Source organism: Aotus nancymaae, unplaced genomic scaffold (assembly GCF_030222135.1).
Source record: "Aotus nancymaae isolate 86718 unplaced genomic scaffold, 86718_ANA_hifiasm-v0.15.2.pri h1tg000008l, whole genome shotgun sequence".
NCBI classification, from domain to species: Eukaryota; Metazoa; Chordata; class Mammalia; order Primates; family Aotidae; genus Aotus; species Aotus nancymaae.
The window spans coordinates 36,839,534-36,859,178 of record NW_026988419.1 but is presented as its reverse complement, the minus strand read 5'-3'; the positions used below and the strand labels follow the sequence as shown (position 1 = coordinate 36,859,178).

General features: G+C 38.7%; 1 protein-coding gene across 1 annotated transcript in view; it reads left to right on the top strand.

The window, feature by feature from the left end:
• CCDC150 (coiled-coil domain containing 150) overlaps positions 1–19,645 on the top strand; it is a 74,071-nt gene that overhangs the window by 46,562 nt on the left and 7,864 nt on the right. Inside the window, 4 exon segments of the mRNA XM_064373218.1 lie at positions 6,279–6,404; positions 7,266–7,435; positions 8,650–8,743; positions 15,562–15,731. Of these exon segments, the coding sequence (XP_064229288.1) occupies positions 6,279–6,404; positions 7,266–7,435; positions 8,650–8,743; positions 15,562–15,731 (560 nt within the window).

Below are 19,645 nucleotides of genomic sequence, written 5' to 3'. Positions count from 1 at the left end.
TTATTATAATTTAAGTTCTGGGGTATATGTGCAGAACGTGCAAGTTTGTTACATAGGTATAAACGTGCCATGGTGGTTTGCTGCATCCATCACCCCACCATCTATGTTAGATATTTCTCCTAATGCTGTCCCTCCCCAATCCTCCCACTCCCCACTATCCCTTCCCTAGCTCTCCACCCCCCAACAGGCCCTGGTGTGTGATATTCCCCTCCCTGTGTCCTCATTGTTCAACACCCATGTATGAGTGAGAACATGTGGTGTTTGTTTTTCTGTTCTATTATACATGCACATGGATGTTTATTGCAGCACTCTTCACAATAGCAAAGACTTAGAACCACCCAAATGCCCATCAATCATAGACTGGATAAAGAAAATGTGGCACATATACACCATGGACTACTATGCAGCCATAAAAAGGATGAGTTCATATCCTTTGCAGGGACATGGATGAAGCTGGAAACCATCATTCTCATCTATGTTTAGTTTTTAAGAAATTGACATCTTTCTCCCTACTTTATCATGCAATCCTAGAAAGATAAATACCATGTCACTTGACTCAATTTAACAAACTTTTTAAAAAGCACCTAGTACATACAAGGTTTTGCTAAGCCTCAGAAATTTGTAAAGATACCTGACACAGCACTGAGACATTCAACTTGCTTATTATAGTTAGGAAATGTACTCCATAGACTTTATTAGAGAATAGAAAATTATGCTTTTCAGAAAAATACACTGTATTACTGAACATTGATTGGGAGCATTAATATGAGTAGAAGTAGTGAGAAATGCTTTCATAAAGGCAGTGCTTTTTGAACTTGAGCCTTACAAATTTTGGCAGTTGTGAGGAACAAGTGTCCTTGTTTCTTTGAATTAAAGGCAAACTCAGAACTCAGTGCCAAGAAGGTACACCTGCAACAGGCAGATGCTCGCCTGAAAGAGGTATTGGTAGTGAAGGTGCTTACTTGTCAGCATGGTGGCTCTTGAGGCTAAAAACCTTTCATAGGTCATATAATATTTTAACAAATGAATAGAAAAAGTTAAGCAAGATATTGAAAACATTTAGTGAAGAACATACCCCAGGAAGGTGTTACCAGAAGAAAATGATTATACACATTTAGCATGCATATCATTAGGTTATTTTTTAAATCGTTAACTCTTAATAAAAGCATATGTAACTTCTGTGTCTATGATATTTGTGTATCTTCCCTGGTAAACAAGGAACTGAAATACGTTTTCAAATGGAATACTCATAGGATTCTAACTCCTTGACTCTGCTGATGAGCATTGAGGTCACAGAGTTGTTAGAGGGGGGCCTCATTAGATACACGCTGTGTATCTAAATAAGGTCTGTTTCTTCGCTGGGTCATAAAGTGTGATATCTTCATTCTGAAAGCAAAGAAACACATTTTCAAATATGTTTTTTATTACAGCTCCTTCTAGAACACTATTTGTGGTGTTCTTCTAGTAAAGTGGCTATTCCTTGAAAGGTAACTCTAGGTTTTAGCTGATTTTATTGTTTTTATTAATAATTGACAATGCCTCTAAGAAAAAGGAAATCTCCAGAGAGGCCTGCATCTTCAAAATCCCCTGAAATCTCTACGTCTCATGTAAACAGTATAAAGGATAGGACGTCATCAGTTCTACATGCCATGTGAGCTTTGCACCTAACCACCCTTCTATGAAAACATCTCAGGATATTGGAGACTCAGATCTCTCCAAAGACTGTTTTGAATGCTATTAGAACCATGGAGGGAAGACTGGAAGGCAAAATAGAGACTGTTGCCTCAAGACCTTTAGTAAATGGTGAATCACCACAGTTTTTTAAACGGGACTCGGTAAGTGAAGACCACAAATTAAATCTTAAGAAAAATTTAAATTTATACAAGAATGAAGTATTAACAGTCCAGAAAGATAATGCTTGAAGAAATGAGTAATGAGGAAATAAGGTTTTTAACAAACAGAAAAAAACTAATATAGATTGAATCCACTGTCCTAGCCATCATATAATTAGTTTTAGATAAAGAAAATTTGGCGTAACAGTAACTACTGAGTTCTTTTTATATAATTTTGATTTTTTTTTTAAAATGGAAACTTGCTACCTAATCTTAACATTTGACCTAAAATGCTTGGATAAAGCCTCATTTTCAAGTAGAAATAACTTAATTCAAGAAACCCTAAGAAATTTATCTTTGGAAAATATTTTCTTGAGAAAACTTGTTAGAGCATTCATCTTTACCTGATATTTAGAAATAGAAAATACTGTAGCTTATCTTCTAGAGTAGGCTACTGTTCCTGGAAGGAGGGCTGTGAGTGTGAGTTGTCCAGTCCTTGGTGTTTTGAACAAAGAATTGAACAAAACGCACAAAGTAACAAAGAATGAAACAGGAGGGAAGCAGCCAAAGCAGAGATTTATTAATAAAAGGGAGAAAGCACTCGGCAGGGTGGGAGTGGGCCTGCGCAAGTGGCTCAAGGGCCTGCTTACAAAGTTTTCTGGGTTTTAAGTACTCCTTTTGAGGTCCCTATTGACTACCTCTTATCTGGATGAAGGATTTGGCCTGTGGCTAGTTAAAGGCTGAGGTGAATTGACCCCCTATGCTGATGAAGGGATGGCCATTCCTGGCCCAAGGCCTATCTAAGGCACTCTCCCTTTCCATCTGAGACATGGTAGAAGGGGGAGGATTGTAGGGAGATTAGCCTTGATCCTTTGCTACTTGCTGGGGAGATGGGGTTTTTCCCTTTGGTTTAGCTTTTGGAAGTTGGTATTAGGTAGACTTAGATTCCCTGTCCCCAAACCCAGGTGTTTTCCTTTTGATCCAGTTTTGGGAATTCAGCACAAGATGGCCTCAGATTCCCTGCCCCCAGACCTTGGTGTTTTCTCTTTTAGGAAGTCAGCACAAATTGGCCTTAAATTCCCTGCCTTAGGACCCTATTCTCCTGCCTCACTACTACTATCTAGACTCCTTCTGTAAACATCTAGTGGCACTTTTGCTTTTATAAGTGTATATGTGTGTGTATACATACTGATATATATATACACTTAAAAAAATGGTTAGAATTTTTTAAATGATATTGTGTACTTATCTAGAACAAAATTCAGTAGATTATCAGGACCTGTAAATTGCCATCCTTTGCAGTCTTCTGGGATCCTTTTCTGTAGAAAAAATTAAGTATTTTGTATGTTACAGGTTCAAGTTTAAGGACTTTAATAATGTTGAGGTAGATGTGGGGAAAAGACATTCTTTGTTGGTATTGGGATTAAAAAAACAGTACAACTTCCTATGGAGGGCAATTTAGCAATATTTATCACAACTTTGACCCTACAATTGTCCTTCTAGGACTTTTTCCTACTGATATACTGGCTTGTACACATGACATGTATACGAGGTTACTTACTGAAGTATTGTTGGTTAATAGCTGCAGAGAAAGCAACCAAAATCTCATCAATAAGAGACTGGCTAAATAATAGTGTATCCATAGTTTGTAATACTGCTTCAAGATATGTATGTTATTAGGTTTAAACAATAAAAGTTCAGAAGAGTATATATAATATTTTACTATTTGGATGTAAAAGGGATGGGGAGATAAAGAATATATATATATGTATGTATGTATTCACATGTATAAGCATAGACTGTCTCTAAAATGACCCATAATAAACTGGCAACATTTTTGAGGAAGGAAACTGGGCAGCTGGGATGTTTTTCACTTAATCTTTTTGTACTTTAAGAATAATGTGAATGTACTACCTATCCAGAATAGTTTCATGAACGTTTTCTTTTCAACAAAACTGAGAGCAGAGAAGGGATAGTGTTTTCAACAAATGGTGCTGGGTTATTGGATATCCATATGCAAAAACAAAGTATCGTTGGTCCATACCTCACAAAATATATAAAAATTAAAATAGATCATAGATCTAAATGTAAACCCCGAAACTGTAAAACTTATAGAAGAAAACATAGGAAGAATTCTTTGTGATCTTGGATTACATAAAGATTTCTTAGATTTGATATCAAAAGCATGATCCATAAAGGGACAAAATTGATAAATTGGACTTCATCAAGTTTGACACCTTATGCTCTTCAGAAACATTAAGGGAATGGAGAGACAAGCTACAGATTGGAAGGAATTATTTGCAAATCACATATCTGATTAAGGCCTTGTTTCCAGAAAGTATTGAAAATATATTTTTAAAATTTAAATACTAAGAAGAAAACCTAAGAAAAAGAATAGGCAAAAATTCAAACATATTTTCTTTGGCAAAGGTATGTGGCTGGTAAGTAAGTGCTTGAAAAGAGGTTAAGCATCACTCATTGGGGAAATGCAAATAAAATCACAGTGAGATACTACCACACACCTATTATAGCACAACCATTTTAGAACTTATTTTGGGAATTTCTTTAAAAGTGAAACATACTACCACCATATGACCCGGTCAGTGAACTACTAAGTATTTACCAAAGACAAATAAAAGTATATCTCCACAAAGACTTGTACACAGGTGTTCACAGCAGTTCTATTTGTAATGACTTAAAACTGAAAAAAACTTAAGTGTCCACCAAGTGAATGGATAACAAAATTGTGATGTCCCTACAATAGAATACTAAAGAACAGAAAGAACTATTGAAATATAGACAATTTGAATGACTCTCAAAATAATTACACTGAGTGAAAGAAGTTATTCAAATAAGAGTGCATATAATTCCTTATAAAATTCTAGAAAATGCAAGCTAATCTATTGTGACAAAAAACAGATCAGTGATTACTTGTGAGAATCAGTAGGAGTGTGGGAAGAGAAACAGAAGGGGGAGATTATAAAGGAGCATAAGGAAACTTTTGGAGATAATGGAAATGTTCAGTATCTTAATTATGGTTTCAAAGTCTTATACATATGTCAAAACTTATCAAAATTTATACTTTAAGTATATGTAACTTATTATATGTCACATGCCTCAGTAAAACTGTTAAAAAATCCCTATGTTAACCTATTCAAAAATGTATTAAATGTTTAAAGTAACATTCTTCTGTTTTTAAGACGTAGTCTCACTCTGTCGCCAGGCTAGAGTACAGTGGTGCGATCGATCTTGGCTCACTGCAACCTCTGCCTCCTAGGTTCAAGCAATTTTTGTGCCTCAGCCTCCCTAGTGGCTGGGATTATAGGTACCCATCACCACACTTGGCTAAATTTTTTTTTTTGTATTTTTAGTAGAGACGGGGTTTCACCATGTTGGCCAAGTTGGTCTCGATCTCCTGACCTCATGTTCCACCCACCTCTGCCTCCCAAAGTGCTGGGATTTACAGGCATGAGCCACAGTGCCCGGCCTAAAGTAACATTCTTGAAAGGACAGAACTATAGAAATAGAGAACTGTACATCAATGTAGTGTGGGAAAGAAAAGAGCACAAATTAGTGGTTGCCAGAGGACAGGATGAGTTTTTGGAAGTAAGTGTGAATACAGAGATAGCACAAGGGAATTCTTCCCTGGTAATGGAGCAGTTCTGTGTCTTGACTGTGGTGGTGGTGGTCACATGAATATGTAAATAGGATCAAATTGTATAGAACTGTGTGCATGCACATGCACACACGTACACATGAATGAAGGTTGAAAAAAATGGCAAAAGTGGAATAACTTATGTAATCTAGTTAATCAAGTTAACAATTTATGAATGTCAATTTCCTGGTTTTGATGTCGAACTACAGCAATATGAGATGTCACCATTAGAAGTAGGATAAAGGGGCCGGGCATGGTGGCTCACGCCTATAATCCCAGCACTTTGGTATGCCAAGTTGGGCGGATCACCTGAGGTCAGGAATTCAAGATCAGCCTGACCAACATGGTGAAACCCATCTCTACTAAAACTACAAAAATTAGCTGGATGTGATGGTGCACGCCTGTAATCCCAGCTACTTGGGAGGCTGAGGCAGGAGGGTGGAGGTTTTAGTGAGCCCAGATCATGCCATTAGGCTCCAGCCTGGGTGACAGAGAAAAACTCCATCTTAAAAAAAAAAAAAGCTAAGAAGCAGGATGAAGGGTACATCAGACTCTGCACTGTTTTTGCAACATCCTGTGAACCTAAAATTGTTTTGAAATAAAAAGTTTAAAAAGTAATATTTAGAATAGTATGATTATCTGAACTGATGATATGGATCTACTAAAACTGTTTCAAGGATATAAGATTCTACTGTACATTTAAAATTTGGATTCTAAATTGCTATGTCTTATTCTAATCACTGATGTGTCATGTTTTGTAGTTATTTATTGTTTCTTTTTTTTCTGCTTAGGTGCAATCTGTTCCTGAAAGAAGTAAAGAGCTGTCCCGAACAGTGTAGTGTCGTAACGCAGCCCTGAAAGAGAGTCAGATGTTGAAAGAGGACCTGGAGGCTATGGAGGACAGGGAAAACAAGAAAGCAAGGAATCAGTCCCTTCTGACCGTCTGTCACTGAGAAGAAGCGCTTTTGAAATCTTTCATGAGCCATATGTTTTGCTTTCTTGCTTTCATTAGTAAGAAAGAGTGAGGATTGATCAGGGGAGGATTTCTTTTTTAAGAGAAAAGATAATTTTAGAATAGTTTGAAATTTTTCCCTTAAAATTACATCATATATATAACTCCCAGTTTTTTTTAACTTTCTGTCTTAAATACCAAAAGAGAAAGTTCTAATTTTTTCTGTTGAAACATGACTGATCTTGGTAATGGTAACCTTTATAGTTTTGTTGTATTAATGTGATATAAGATTTCTGTGATGCTTTCTCTTTAACAGTGTGTGTGCTTAGTGGGAATAGAGTTCACATCCCAAACTTCTCTTTGCCAGCAAGTGCTAGATTTTGCCTCTCTGAGGAGGGCTCTGAGTTACCTCATTGTTCAGCAGCTTCCACTTTCTCTTATAGTCTTTTTTTCTCAGATAATTCTGATGCGTTTCAGATGTATTATTTCCATCTGACCCCATCAGAAGACTTCTAAGAGGCCAGCCTGGCATCACCTCTGGACGGAGGTTGTGCTGAGTCAGGCCTCTCTGGTTAATGTGTTTGCTGTAACATGACCATAGTTGGGAAGCTGCAGAGTTCACCGTAGAATCTGGGGTCAGCTTTTCTTTTCTCAACAGTAACTTAAGAAACCACCTAAGAATAAAATATACTTTAATTTTTCCCCTTAACATCCTACTGTGTCTGCTTGCCTGCTTTCCATAGTCTTTCCAAGGAGTAATGGATCCACAAGCAGAAGAGTAACCAGAAAGGATCAAATGTCTTTGTGTTGTTTCATTTTCTGTTAGGTGGGAAACTTTCAGCGACAATTGGCAGAGGCTAAAGAAAACAACTGCAAAGCCATAGTCATGTTGGAGAATGCCCTGGCTTCTCACACTAAGATGCAAAGTGATCTGGAGAAAGTACAAATAGAGCTTGTGCAGAGGGATTCAGAGATTGCAGGCCTCAAGAAAGAAAGGTACCTGTGGTTTTTTTTTTCCTTATCATTGGTATTGCTGCATTGTACTAAGGAGCAGTGTCAAGTTAATAAATGAAATCACTTTATGTAGCTTCCTTTGCAAAAATCTAGTAAAATGGTATGTTTAGAGAACTACCAAATTAGAGAAAATCTAGAATTTGAAATACTATTTCCAAAAATTCAGAATGCCCCTATAATGTAGTAATGTGAAGGAATTTCTAGACTGTATAGCCTAGAAATTCATTAGCTGTACTGTTGTTTTACCCTTGCTTTCTGCACCATGTAAACCTAATTCTGTCCTTGCTTCTACAGAGTAGTAATTGTCAAGATAATTGAAACTAAGTACATACTTTAGTTTTAATTAATTATCCATTTATTACTATCCTGTTTCAAGATTAATAGTTATTTTAGGTGAATCAGTCTGTGAACCACTTCTAGCCATGTTTTATAAGTAAATTTCTTCATAGAATATTTTAAAAATTAAATTTCTATTTAGGTTAAAGAATAAATGGTCTGAGATTAATAGGGCATATTGCCTCTATGTTATGAGAGGACAAGTGAGTTTCATTTTTTTCATTGTGTTTATCTTTTTTACATAGTATGAAAGTATATTACCTTTGAATTTTTAAAAAGTCAAGGGAATGGTATTAAAAATATTTACTATTCACAATAAGTTTATAAGTGACTGTTATATATAGATGCAGAAATCTCAACAGCAAGCCAATCTTTGTAAAGGTGATGTATTTTTTGCTAGTGATATCACTAGTAAAATAGTAAATTATGTACTATAGTGACATATATCACTAGTAAAATAAATATATAGCATAAAATTACCAGCTCATAAGTTAGTCAGCAACATGTATTGATAGACTGATGTGTGAAGACAAATTGAATTATAAATGAGACAAGTTATTTAATTCCTAGAAGCCTTAGTTTCTTTTTTTTCTTTTTTAAAGACTAGTCAAGTGAAGTAGTGGAAGTGGAGAAGGAACAAAGAAATCTGTAACTGGTTGTGATCAATTAGTTGTAAACACCACTGCACTCGGACTAGCCGAGCCTTAGTTTCTTAACCTGAAGCTGAGGGTACTGATTGTCATCTATGAACTCTCAGATATTTTGAGCATCTATTTTAGCTTCTTAGAAGAACTCCCAAGTGGTATCATTCCTAGATGATTCTTTTCTATAGTCACTCTTTCTGTGTTTTCTGTTTTTAGGGATCTCAATCATCAGAGGGTGCAGAAGCTGGAAGCTGAAGTGGACCAGTGGCAGGCCAGGATGCTTGTCATGGAGGACCAGCACAACAGTGAGGTCAGGGCCAGGCTTTAAAAAATGATAACATCGGAGGGTTTTCAAGATGGCCGATTAGGAGGAAGTCGGGATCGCAGCTCCGAAAGAAGGCGCAGAGGGTGAGTGGACGCCGCATTTCCAGACAGATTTTTACTGACCACAGACCAGGGGATTAACAGGAGGAGGAGCCGCACGGGTCACCAGCGCCGCTGGTTTGAGCGGAGCGGCGCGCCGCTCGGCCTACGCCCTGAGGTGGGGGGCGGCGGATCCACATACAGAGCGAGAGAGACTGAATCACCTCTGAGCCAGCAAGGGGAGCTGAAGCAGGGATTCAAGCCAGGACATTCCCGGGCAAGGGCGCGCCACGAATCTCAGAGCCGCTGCTTTGACTGATGCAGCGGCTCACAGGGCAGCGGATTTTTACTGCCCACAGACCAGGAGATTCACAGGTGGTGAAGCCCCATGGGTTGCCAGCGCCGCCGGTTGGACTGGCGCGGCTGCTCTGCCTGCACCCGAGGCAGGGAGCAGCGGCCCCTTGTGCAGAGTGAGCGAGACCGGATCCCCTCTGGGCCAGCAAGGGGAGCTGAGGCAGGGATTCAACCCAAGAGTTTCCTGGGCAAAGAGGACACCTCCGGAAACACAGCTGAACACGGGACGGTCCAGCTCTGTGGAGGAGGGGCGTCACCCACCGGGAAACACCCTGCAGTTCCCAGGACAATTTGCCCACAGCAGCTCAACGAAGCCTCTGCAGGCTGAGTGTGACTAGGCTGCCACCTTGTGGGCAGGGAAAACCATTGCAACAGCGGAAAATCATAACGCCCTAATTCCCTGGGACAGACCACCTAGGGGGAAGAAAAGGGGGTTTATGAGTTCAGCTACTACAGACTTAAAATTACCAAAATCAGAAAGACAGCAACTACAAAGTCGATAGATGGATAAATCCACAAAGATGGGAAGAAACCAGCGCAAAAAGGATGAAAACACCCAAAACCAGAACACCTCTCCTCCTACAAGGGAGCACAACTCCTCACCAGCAAGGGAACAAGACTGGATGGAGAATGAGCGTGATGAAATGACAGAATCAGCTTTCAGAAAGTGGATAATAAGAAACTTCCGTGAGCTAAAAGAACATGTTCTAACCCAATGCAAAGAAACTAAGAACCTTGAAAAAAGACTTGACGAAATGTTAACGAGAATGGACAACTTAGAGAGGAATATGAGCGAATTGATGGAGCTGAAAAACACAACACGAGAACTTCGCGAAGCATGCACAAGTTTCAACAGCCGAATTGACCAAGCAGAAGAAAGGATATCAGAGGTCGAAGATCAACTCAATGAAATAAAACGAGAAGGCAAGATTAGAGAAAACAGGGTAAAAAGGAATGAACAGAGTCAACAAGAAATATGGGACTATGTGAAAAGACCCAATCTACGTTTGATAGGTGTACCTGAATGTGACGAAGAGAATGCATCCAAGCTGGAAAATACTCTTCAGGATATTATCCAGGAAAACTTCCCCAACCTAGCAAGGCAGGCCAATATGCAAGTCCAGGAAATACAGAGAACACCACAAAGATATTCCTCTAGAAGAGCAACCCCAAGGCACATAATCGTCAGATTCGCCAGGGTTGAAATGAAGGAGAAAATACTAAGGGCAGCCAGAGAGAAAGGTCGGGTTACCCACAAAGGGAAGTCCATCAGACTTACAGCAGATCTCTCAGCAGAAACCCTACAGGCCAGAAGGGAGTGGGGGCCGATATTCAACATCCTTAAAGAAAAGAACTTTCAACCCAGAATTTCATATCCAGCCAAACTAAGCTTCATAAGTGAAGGAAAAATAAAATCCTTTGAGAACAAGCAAGCACTCAGAGATTTCATCACCACCAGACCAGCTTTACAAGAGCTCCTGAAGGAGGCACTACACATAGAAAAAAACAACCAGCACCAGCCATTCCAAAAATGCACGAAATGGTAAAGAGCATCAACACAATGAAGAATCTGCATCAACCAATGGGAAAAACAGCCAGCTAGCATCAAAATGACAGGATCAAATTCACACATAACAATATTAACCCTAAATGTAAACGGACTAAATGCCCCAATCAAAAGACACAGATTGGCAAATTGGATAAAAAGCCAAAACCCATCAGTGTGCTGTATCCAGGAAACCCACCTCACAAGCAAGGATACACAAAGGCTCAAAATAAAGGGATGGAGGAAGATTTACCAAGCAAATGGAGAACAAAAAAAAGCAGGAGTTGCAATTCTCATCTCTGATAAAATAGACTTTAAAGCAACAAAGATCAAAAGAGACAAAGAAGGACATTACATAATGGTAAAAGGATCAATGCAACAAGAAGAGCTAACGATCCTAAATATATATGCACCTAATACAGGAGCACCTAGATACATAAGGCAAGTTCTTAAAGACTTACAAAGAGACCTAGACTCCCACACAATAATAGTGGGAGACTTCAACACCCCATTGTCAATATTAGACAGATCAACGAGACAGAAAATTAACAAGGATATCCAGGACTTGAACTCAGACCTGGAACAAGCAAACCTAATAGACATTTGCAGAACTCTCTACCCCAAATCCACAGAATATACATTCTTCTCAGCACCACATCACACCTACTCTAAAATTGACCACATAATTGGAAGTAAATCACTCCTCAGCAAATGCAAAAGAACGGAAACCATAACAAACAGTCTCTCAGACCACAGTGCAATCAAGTTAGAACTCACACAACTTTCTCCTGAATGTTGACTGGATAAACACTGAAATGAAGGCAGAAATAAAGATGTTCTTCGAAACCAACGAGAACGAAGACACCACATACCAGAATCTCTGGGACACATTTAAAGCAGTCTCTAGAGGAAAATATATAGCAATAGGTGCCCACATGAGAAGAAAGGAGAGATCTAAAATTGACACTCTATCGTCAAAATTGAAAGAGCTAGAGGAGCAAGATCAAAAAAACTCAAAACCTAGCAGAAGACAAGAAATAACTAAGATCAAAGCAGAATTGAAGGAGATAGAGACACGAAAAACCCTTCAAAAAATCAATAAATCCAGGAGCTGGTTTTTTGAAAAGATCAACAAAATAGACAGACCACTAGCCAGACTAATAAAAAAGAAAAGAGAGAATAACCAAATAGATGCAGTAAAAAATGATAAAGGGGATATCATCACAGATGCCAGAGAAATTCAAACCATCATCAGAGATTATTACAAACAACTCTATGCACATAAACTAGAAAACCTGGAAGAAATGGATAAATTCCTGGACAGTTGCCTCCTCCCAAGCCTAAACCAGGAAGAAGTCGAAACCCTGAATAGACCAATAACAAGGTATGAAGTTGAGGCAGCAATTAAGAGCCTACCACCCAAAAAAAGCCCAGGTCCAGATGGGTTCACAGCCGAATTCTACCAGACATACAAAGAGGAACTGGTACCATTCCTACTGAAACTATTTCAAATAATCCAAAAAGAAGGAATCCTTCCCAAATCATTTTATGAGACCAACATCATCCTAATACCAAAACCCGGCAGAGACTCAACAAGAAAAGAAAATTACAGGCCAATATCCATGATGAACATAGATGCAAAAATCTTCAATAAAATACTGGCAAGCCGATTGCAACAGCACATCAAAAAGCTTATCCACCATGATCAAGTAGGATTCATCCCGGGGATGCAAGGCTGGTTCAATATACGCAAGTCTATAAATGTAATTCACCACATAAACAGAACCAAAGACAAAAACCACATGATTATCTCAATAGATGCAGAGAAGGCCTTCGACAAAATTCAACAGCCTTTTATGCTAAAAACTCTCAATAAACTAGGTATCGACGGAACGTACCTCAAAATAATAAAAGCTATTTATGACAAACCAACAGCCAATATCATACTGAATGGGCAAAAACTGGAAGCATTCCCTTTGAAATCGGGCACTAGACAAGGATGCCCTCTCTCACCACTCCTGTTCAATATAGTACTGGAAGTTCTAGCCAGAGCAATCAGACAAGAAAAAGAAATAAAGGGTATTCAATTAGGAAAGGAGGAAGTCAAATTGTCTCTATTTGCAGACGACATGATTGTATATCTAGAAGACCCTATCATCTCAGCCCAAAATCTCCTGAAACTGATAAGCAACTTCAGCAAAGTCTCAGGATACAAAATCAATGTGCAAAAAACACAAGCATTCCTATACACCAATAATAGACATAAAGAGAGCCAAATCAAGAACGAACTGCCATTCACAATTGCTACAAAGAGAATAAAATACCTAGGAATACAACTAACAAGGAACGTAAAGGACCTCTTCAAGGAGAACTACAAACCACTGCTCAACGAAATAAGAGAGGACACAAACAGATGGAGAAACATTCCATGTTCATGGTTAGGAAGAATTAATATCGTGAAAATGGCCATACTGCCCAAAATAATTTACAGATTCAACGCTATCCCCATCAAGCTACCAATGACCTTCTTCACAGAACTGGAAAAAACCACCTTAAACTTCATATGGAACCAAAAGAGAGCCCGCATAGCCAAGTCAATTCTAAGCAAAAAGAACAAAGCAGGAGGCATCACACTACCAGACTTCAAACTCTACTACAAGGCTACAGTAATCAAAACAGCATGGTACTGGTACCAAAACAGAGATATAGACCAATGGAACAGAACAGAGGCATCGGAGGCGACACAACATATCTACAACCACCTGATCTTTGACAAACCTGATAAAAACAAGCAATGGGGAAAGGATTCCCTGTTCAATAAGTGGTGTTGGGAAAACTGGCTAGTCATATGCAGAAAGCAGAAACTGGACCCCTTCCTGACACCTTACACTAAAATTGACTCCAGATGGATTAAAGACTTAAACATAAGGCCTAACACTTTAAAAACACTAGAAGGAAACCTAGGCAAAACCATTCAGGACATAGGCGTAGGCAAGGACTTTATGACCAAAACACCAAAAGCATTGGCAACAAAAGCCAAAATAGACAAATGGGACCTAATCAAACTCCACAGCTTCTGCACGGCAAAAGAAACAGTCAATAGAGTGAATCGGCAACCAACAGAATGGGAAAAAATTTTTGCAGCCTACCCGTCTGACAAAGGGCTGATATCCAGAATTTACAACGAGCTAAAAAAGATTTACAAGAAAAAAACAAACAAGCCCATTCAAAAATGGGCGAAGGATATGAACAGATACTTTACAAAAGAAGACATACAAGAGGCCAACAAACATATGAAAAAATGCTCATCATCACTGGTCATTAGAGAAATGCAAATCAAAACTACATTGAGATACCATCTCACGCCAGTTAGAATGGCGATCATTAAAAAATCTGGAGAAAATAGATGCTGGAGAGGATGTGGAGAAATAGGAACACTTTTACACTGTTGGTGGGAGTGTAAATTAGTTCAACCACTGTGGAAAACAGTGTGGCGATTCCTCAAGGACCTAGAAATAGAAATTCCATTTGACCCAGCAATCCCATTACTGGGCATATATCCAAAGGATTATAAATCGTTCTACTATAAGGACACATGCACACGAATGTTCATTGCAGCACAGTTTACAATAGCAAAGACCTGGAACCAACCCAAATGCCCATCGATGATAGACTGGACAGGAAAAATGTGGCACATATACACCATGGAATATTATGCAGCCATTAAAAACGAGGAGTTCGCGTCCTTTGTAGGGACATGGATGAACCTGGAAACCATCATTCTCAGCAAACTGACACAAGAACACAAAACCAAACACCACATGTTCTCACTCATAGGAGGGTGTTGAACCAGGAGAACACATGGACACAGGGAGGGGAGCACTATACACGGGGGTATGTTGCGGGGGAGTGGGGGGGACAGCGGGGGGGGAGTTGGGGAGGGATAGCATGGGGAGAAATGCCAGATATGGGTGAGGGGGAGGGAGGCAGCAAATCACACTGCCATGAATGCACCTATGCAACAACTTTGCATGTTTTTCACATGTACCCCAAAACCTAAAATGCAATAAAAAAAAAAGAAGAAAAAAAAAAAATGATAACATCGATTCTTTTGGTTTTATTGGGATATTACTGTTTTTGAGAAAAATTTTTTTTTCAGTCAAGTCTGAGTTTTGCACAGTGACATACCTACAGATGGGAAATTGACCTGTCTTAAAATGAGTCACTTATTGGCAGACTAGTACCACAATAATGACTAATCTGTCTTATATGGTCTGCATTTTTATTCATTTATTAATGCACAGATGACTTCAGAAGTTCATAGGCTTAGAAAATAACTTATAATCTGTCAGAAGCAGCTAGAGTGATCCCACTATTAATAAGGAGTCACCTACACAAATGTGCTCACAGGCATGTGTACATACCTGTATATGTATCTATATGCACATATAAAATACACATGGATATTTAATAAATAAGGTTTTTTTTTCTGTAGGAATCTATAAGGAACAGTTGACAAGTCTTTTTTTTCCCTCTAGGGAGTAAGACCAGAAGGTCATAGGATCAGGAAGGGGAATTTAGTTTAAAATTTTAAAAATTAGGATAAATTAAGGTGGGTCTGTTTACCAAAGCTCTCTGTTGACTAATGGAGCATACCTTTCCCGTTGGCTTCTAAGGGTTTCCTAAGCAATGTCTGTAATAAGTTCTCACATATATATTCCAGGCACCTGGAATCTTTGCTTCTGGTTCCAACTAATTGTTTCAGTAGCACTTGATGTTAGAATGTGAGGAGTGATTACACAGTGTTATGAACTTCTTGCATCTCTTTGTTACAGTGGAATTGAAAACATTCTTCTCTCTTTCAGATTGAATCTCTACAAAAAGCTCTAGATGTAGCTAGAGAAGACAGCAGGAAACTGGCTATGAGTCTGGAACAAGCTCTCCAGACAAGTATTCATCTGCAAACAAAGCTAGATCATATGCAAGATCAATTTGAAAGCAAAGAACTTGAGCGACAGAATTTGGAAACCTTCAAGTAAGAGCAGTATAGTCACAGTAAAATTAGGGAAGTGCCTCTGGAGGAGTAAGTCACATTCACATAAATGGCTCATTCACATAAATCAGTTAAACCCTTTTCTCCTACTTTGAACTAGTACTCCCAGCAGAGCCATGTTAAGGACCAGGCATAGCTGAGCACCAGCAGATAATAGCTGGCTAGAGCATGCTCATTTGACTTCCTTCTCAGCTTTTCCTTCATCCACTATCAAGCTGCTGTTTTACATGAAGGTTAAACCAAAACTTAAAGGATATTGATTAGAAGAGACATTCACATGTTTCTACCAAGGCTTTTCTATGAACAGCTTATATGGTCTTTAAAAGCATGATTTAGACAAGAAAAAAACATCAGCCTGGGTGGAATGACTCAATCTAAGCAGATGTTAAGCCATTAAATGTTTTCGGTTTTGACCTGAGATTAGTTAGATGAGACCTATCCAGTTCAGATCAAATGACTAAAGTTTTACCTTAAATTATACATAGGTAGATATTATTTACATATTAATAGCATTCTATGAAAATTTATACTTAATGGAAATACAGTGTGCACATAGATCTTTATTCCTTTATGTATTTTTATTTATTTATTTACTTGAGACTGAGTCTCGCTCTGTTGCCCAGGCTGGAGTGCAGTGGTGTGATCATGGCTCACTGCAGCTTCTACCTCCTGGGCTCAAGTAGTTCTCCTACCTGAGCCTCCTGAGTAGCTGGAACTATAGGCATGTACTGCCACACCTGGCTAATTTTTTTGTATTTTTTTTAGAGATAGGGTTTCTCCATGTTGCCCAGGCTGTCTCAAACCCTTGGGCTCAAAATCCACCTGCCTTGGCCTCCCAAAATGCTGGGATTACAGGCATGAGCTGCTGTTCCTGGCCTAGATATTTATTCTTTTCATTTATTGAGCATGTTGATAGAGGAAAGAGGTATAAGCTGAAACAAAGACAGTATTTTCCAGATATATGATCTCTGCAAATTTTATATTCAGCTGAAATGTTACTGCCTTAAGATTGTTCCTTATTGTATTTATGTAACGGTTGGCAGCATCATTTAAAACTCTTCAGTGTCAGTTTAGGTAATTATGATTTAGATGGTTAGTAATTGTTTCAAAAGCCTAAACATGATTTAGGTAACTATAAAATGTAGTTCCTACTACTACTACTTATAACAAACGAAACCAAAAAGAAAAAAAAAACGATGGTTAGGTCATTCACAGAAAAAGCATGAGGTGAGAGTTAGAGGTCTCCTTGCAGCATTTGCTTCAGAATTTACCTTGATGTCACTGCTTATGATAATAGTTTGTATTTTCATCATAGGTAAATCACGCTTCTTGAGATCTGTGAACCTCCTAAAATCATATGCAGAACTGTGCTTATCAGTGTGCAAGCTTAGGAAGACAGAGCAGGTTTTGGAGAACTTGTTGAGTTTCAGGTGGTTATTTAATAGATTTAGAAATGTAGGCTTAGTTCTAAGAGGCTGCTAGTTGGAATTCATCTCTATAAAGATAAAAGCTAGAGGCCAGGCGTGATGGATCACGCCTGTAATCTCAGCACTTTGGGAGACTGAGGTGGGTGGATCACAAGGCCAGGAGATCGAGACCATCCTGGCCAACATGGTAAAACCCCCAGCCTGGCACCAGAGCAAGACTGCATCTCAAAAAAAAAAAAAGATAAAAGATAAAGCCTTGGAATGGGTTAGACTGCCACGGGCAAAGTATAGAGAGAGAACCAAGGTCAGAACTTGGAGATGTGCTGCATTTCAGGTAGAAGGGGAACAGAGGCCACAGAAGGATCCAGAAAAGGAGCATTTAGTGGAAGTAAGGAAAGAATCGGGAGAATGTAATATCACCAAAGGCAAACAAAAAGTGAGTCAGATGCTGCAGAGTCAGAGACCAGAGAGGAAGCCACTGGGTTTTGCAACAGATATCTACCGCTCATCCTCCAGATGGCCAGTTTCTGTAGATAAAGGCGGTAACAAAGAGTAAGTAATAGATGAGGAAAGGCAGGCAAGGAGGACAATGGTGAAGGTAAAGAAGATTGTGTAGCAGCTCAAGAGCATAACATAAAGAAAAGTTATTCTGCTGCTGTCCTCTTTTTAGAATGAGAGGAACTGGACTGTGATTAAAGAGTATGGAAAGAACTCGATTGAACTGGAGAACAAGAGAGAGGATAAGCAGAAGGGTTATCTTTAGAGATGAGGTTGGATATTTCTTCCTTTGGATTTAGTGGGAAGCAGAAGCTGGGTGAGTCTTCAGAAGACTGTTGAGGAGGCTGATTGGTAGAGGGTCTGTGATTTTCCTTAGAAGAAAAAAGAGCAAGATGAATACATTCTAGAGATCTGCTGTGAAAACAGGGCTAGGCTATAGTGAACAACACTATATTGTTTGCTTAAAATTTGTTAAGAGGGTAGCTCTCAGGTTAAATGTTCTTACCACAGTAAAAAGAAGAAGAAAGTAAGAGTTGAAGTTGAAGTGCTATGTAGGGGCTTAGGGCAGAGGTAGAGACTTGAGAGAAATTTTTAAATTTAGAATTTGAATTTTTAGCGCTAGATGATGATGATGATGATGATGACAATAGCTAATACTTGTTACATGATCATGATATATTGGGTAATATGCTAAGGGCTTCACATGCATTATTTCCTTTAGTACAAACTATTACCCTGTGATGGTGGTTAGTGTTATTATTCCCATTTTGAAGATAAGGAAACAAGCAGGGGAAGTAGGTGTACCATACTCAAGGCCAGACATCATCTTACTAGAGCTGGGATTAGGATCCAGGCAGCATCAGGCTGACTCCAAAACTTAGAGTCTTAATCATTTTGATATAATAAGCACAATAAATTTAAAGGCAATTTAGAAAGTTATAAGAAAATCTAAATACAGTACTGTACAAATGATGGTTTTGTTCTCTTTCTATAGCTCCATGAATTTTTTGCTCATTTTCCAGATTGACGTGGGCATGGGGAGGAGTGTGGGAATGTAAGAAAGAACCATCATTATCCCTAGTGACTTCAGGATCTTCCATCCCTTTATGCTGTGCCTTAAGGACAGGCTTCAGCAACTTTTTAGATGTGATGTACCAAAGTTTATTGATACATTCCTGCCTGGGGGACTGGAGGGACAGTTGCAGTTACTGCAAGACCAAGCCCACTGAATGCTGCCAAGTGGACAGACTGAATCCATTAGTAGATGTACTTTTAGAGACACATGGAGAACATGGATATATTATCCAAATAAGAGCAAGAGATGATCAGGAGAGAGAGGGAAAATGAAGATGATTTCATGTCAGGGCAGGCTCCTCTTACCCTTTGAGAAATAACCGGTAACTCAAGAGTAATCATAGAGTAAGTCATTATCAGCTAGATCAGAGAATGTTAAAGCTGGAAGAAGCCTCGTAATTGTTTAAGTCCATTTAGTCCTTTTTGGAGTCATTTATCCTTTTAAAAGTCAGAAGCTATGGACTCAGCTATACCCCCTCACACACGCATACACATTTTGCATATTATTTCAGGGAATTCCCACATTCTCAGAAGATTAACCATGGGTCTTGAACAAGGAGTTCAAGTTAGGAATGCTGATCTAATTTAAAGCTCTCAGTTTAAAGATAAGGAACAATATTATTAGAAGTTAATATTTAAATGGTAAATAGCTGCCAGCAAAAAGACATCATCTTACTAGAGCTGAGATTACAATACAGGCGGCAGCAGCAGGCTGACTCCAAAACCCATAGTCTTAATCGCTTTACTATAATAAACAGAATAAATTTAAAGGCAATTTAGAAAGTTATTAAGAAAATAAAAATACAGTGCTGTGCAAATAATGGTTTTGTTTGAAAAGACAAAGGCAAGAGAAAAGACAAAAACAAATATCCCTTAAAGTATTTCTACTTCCTCTAA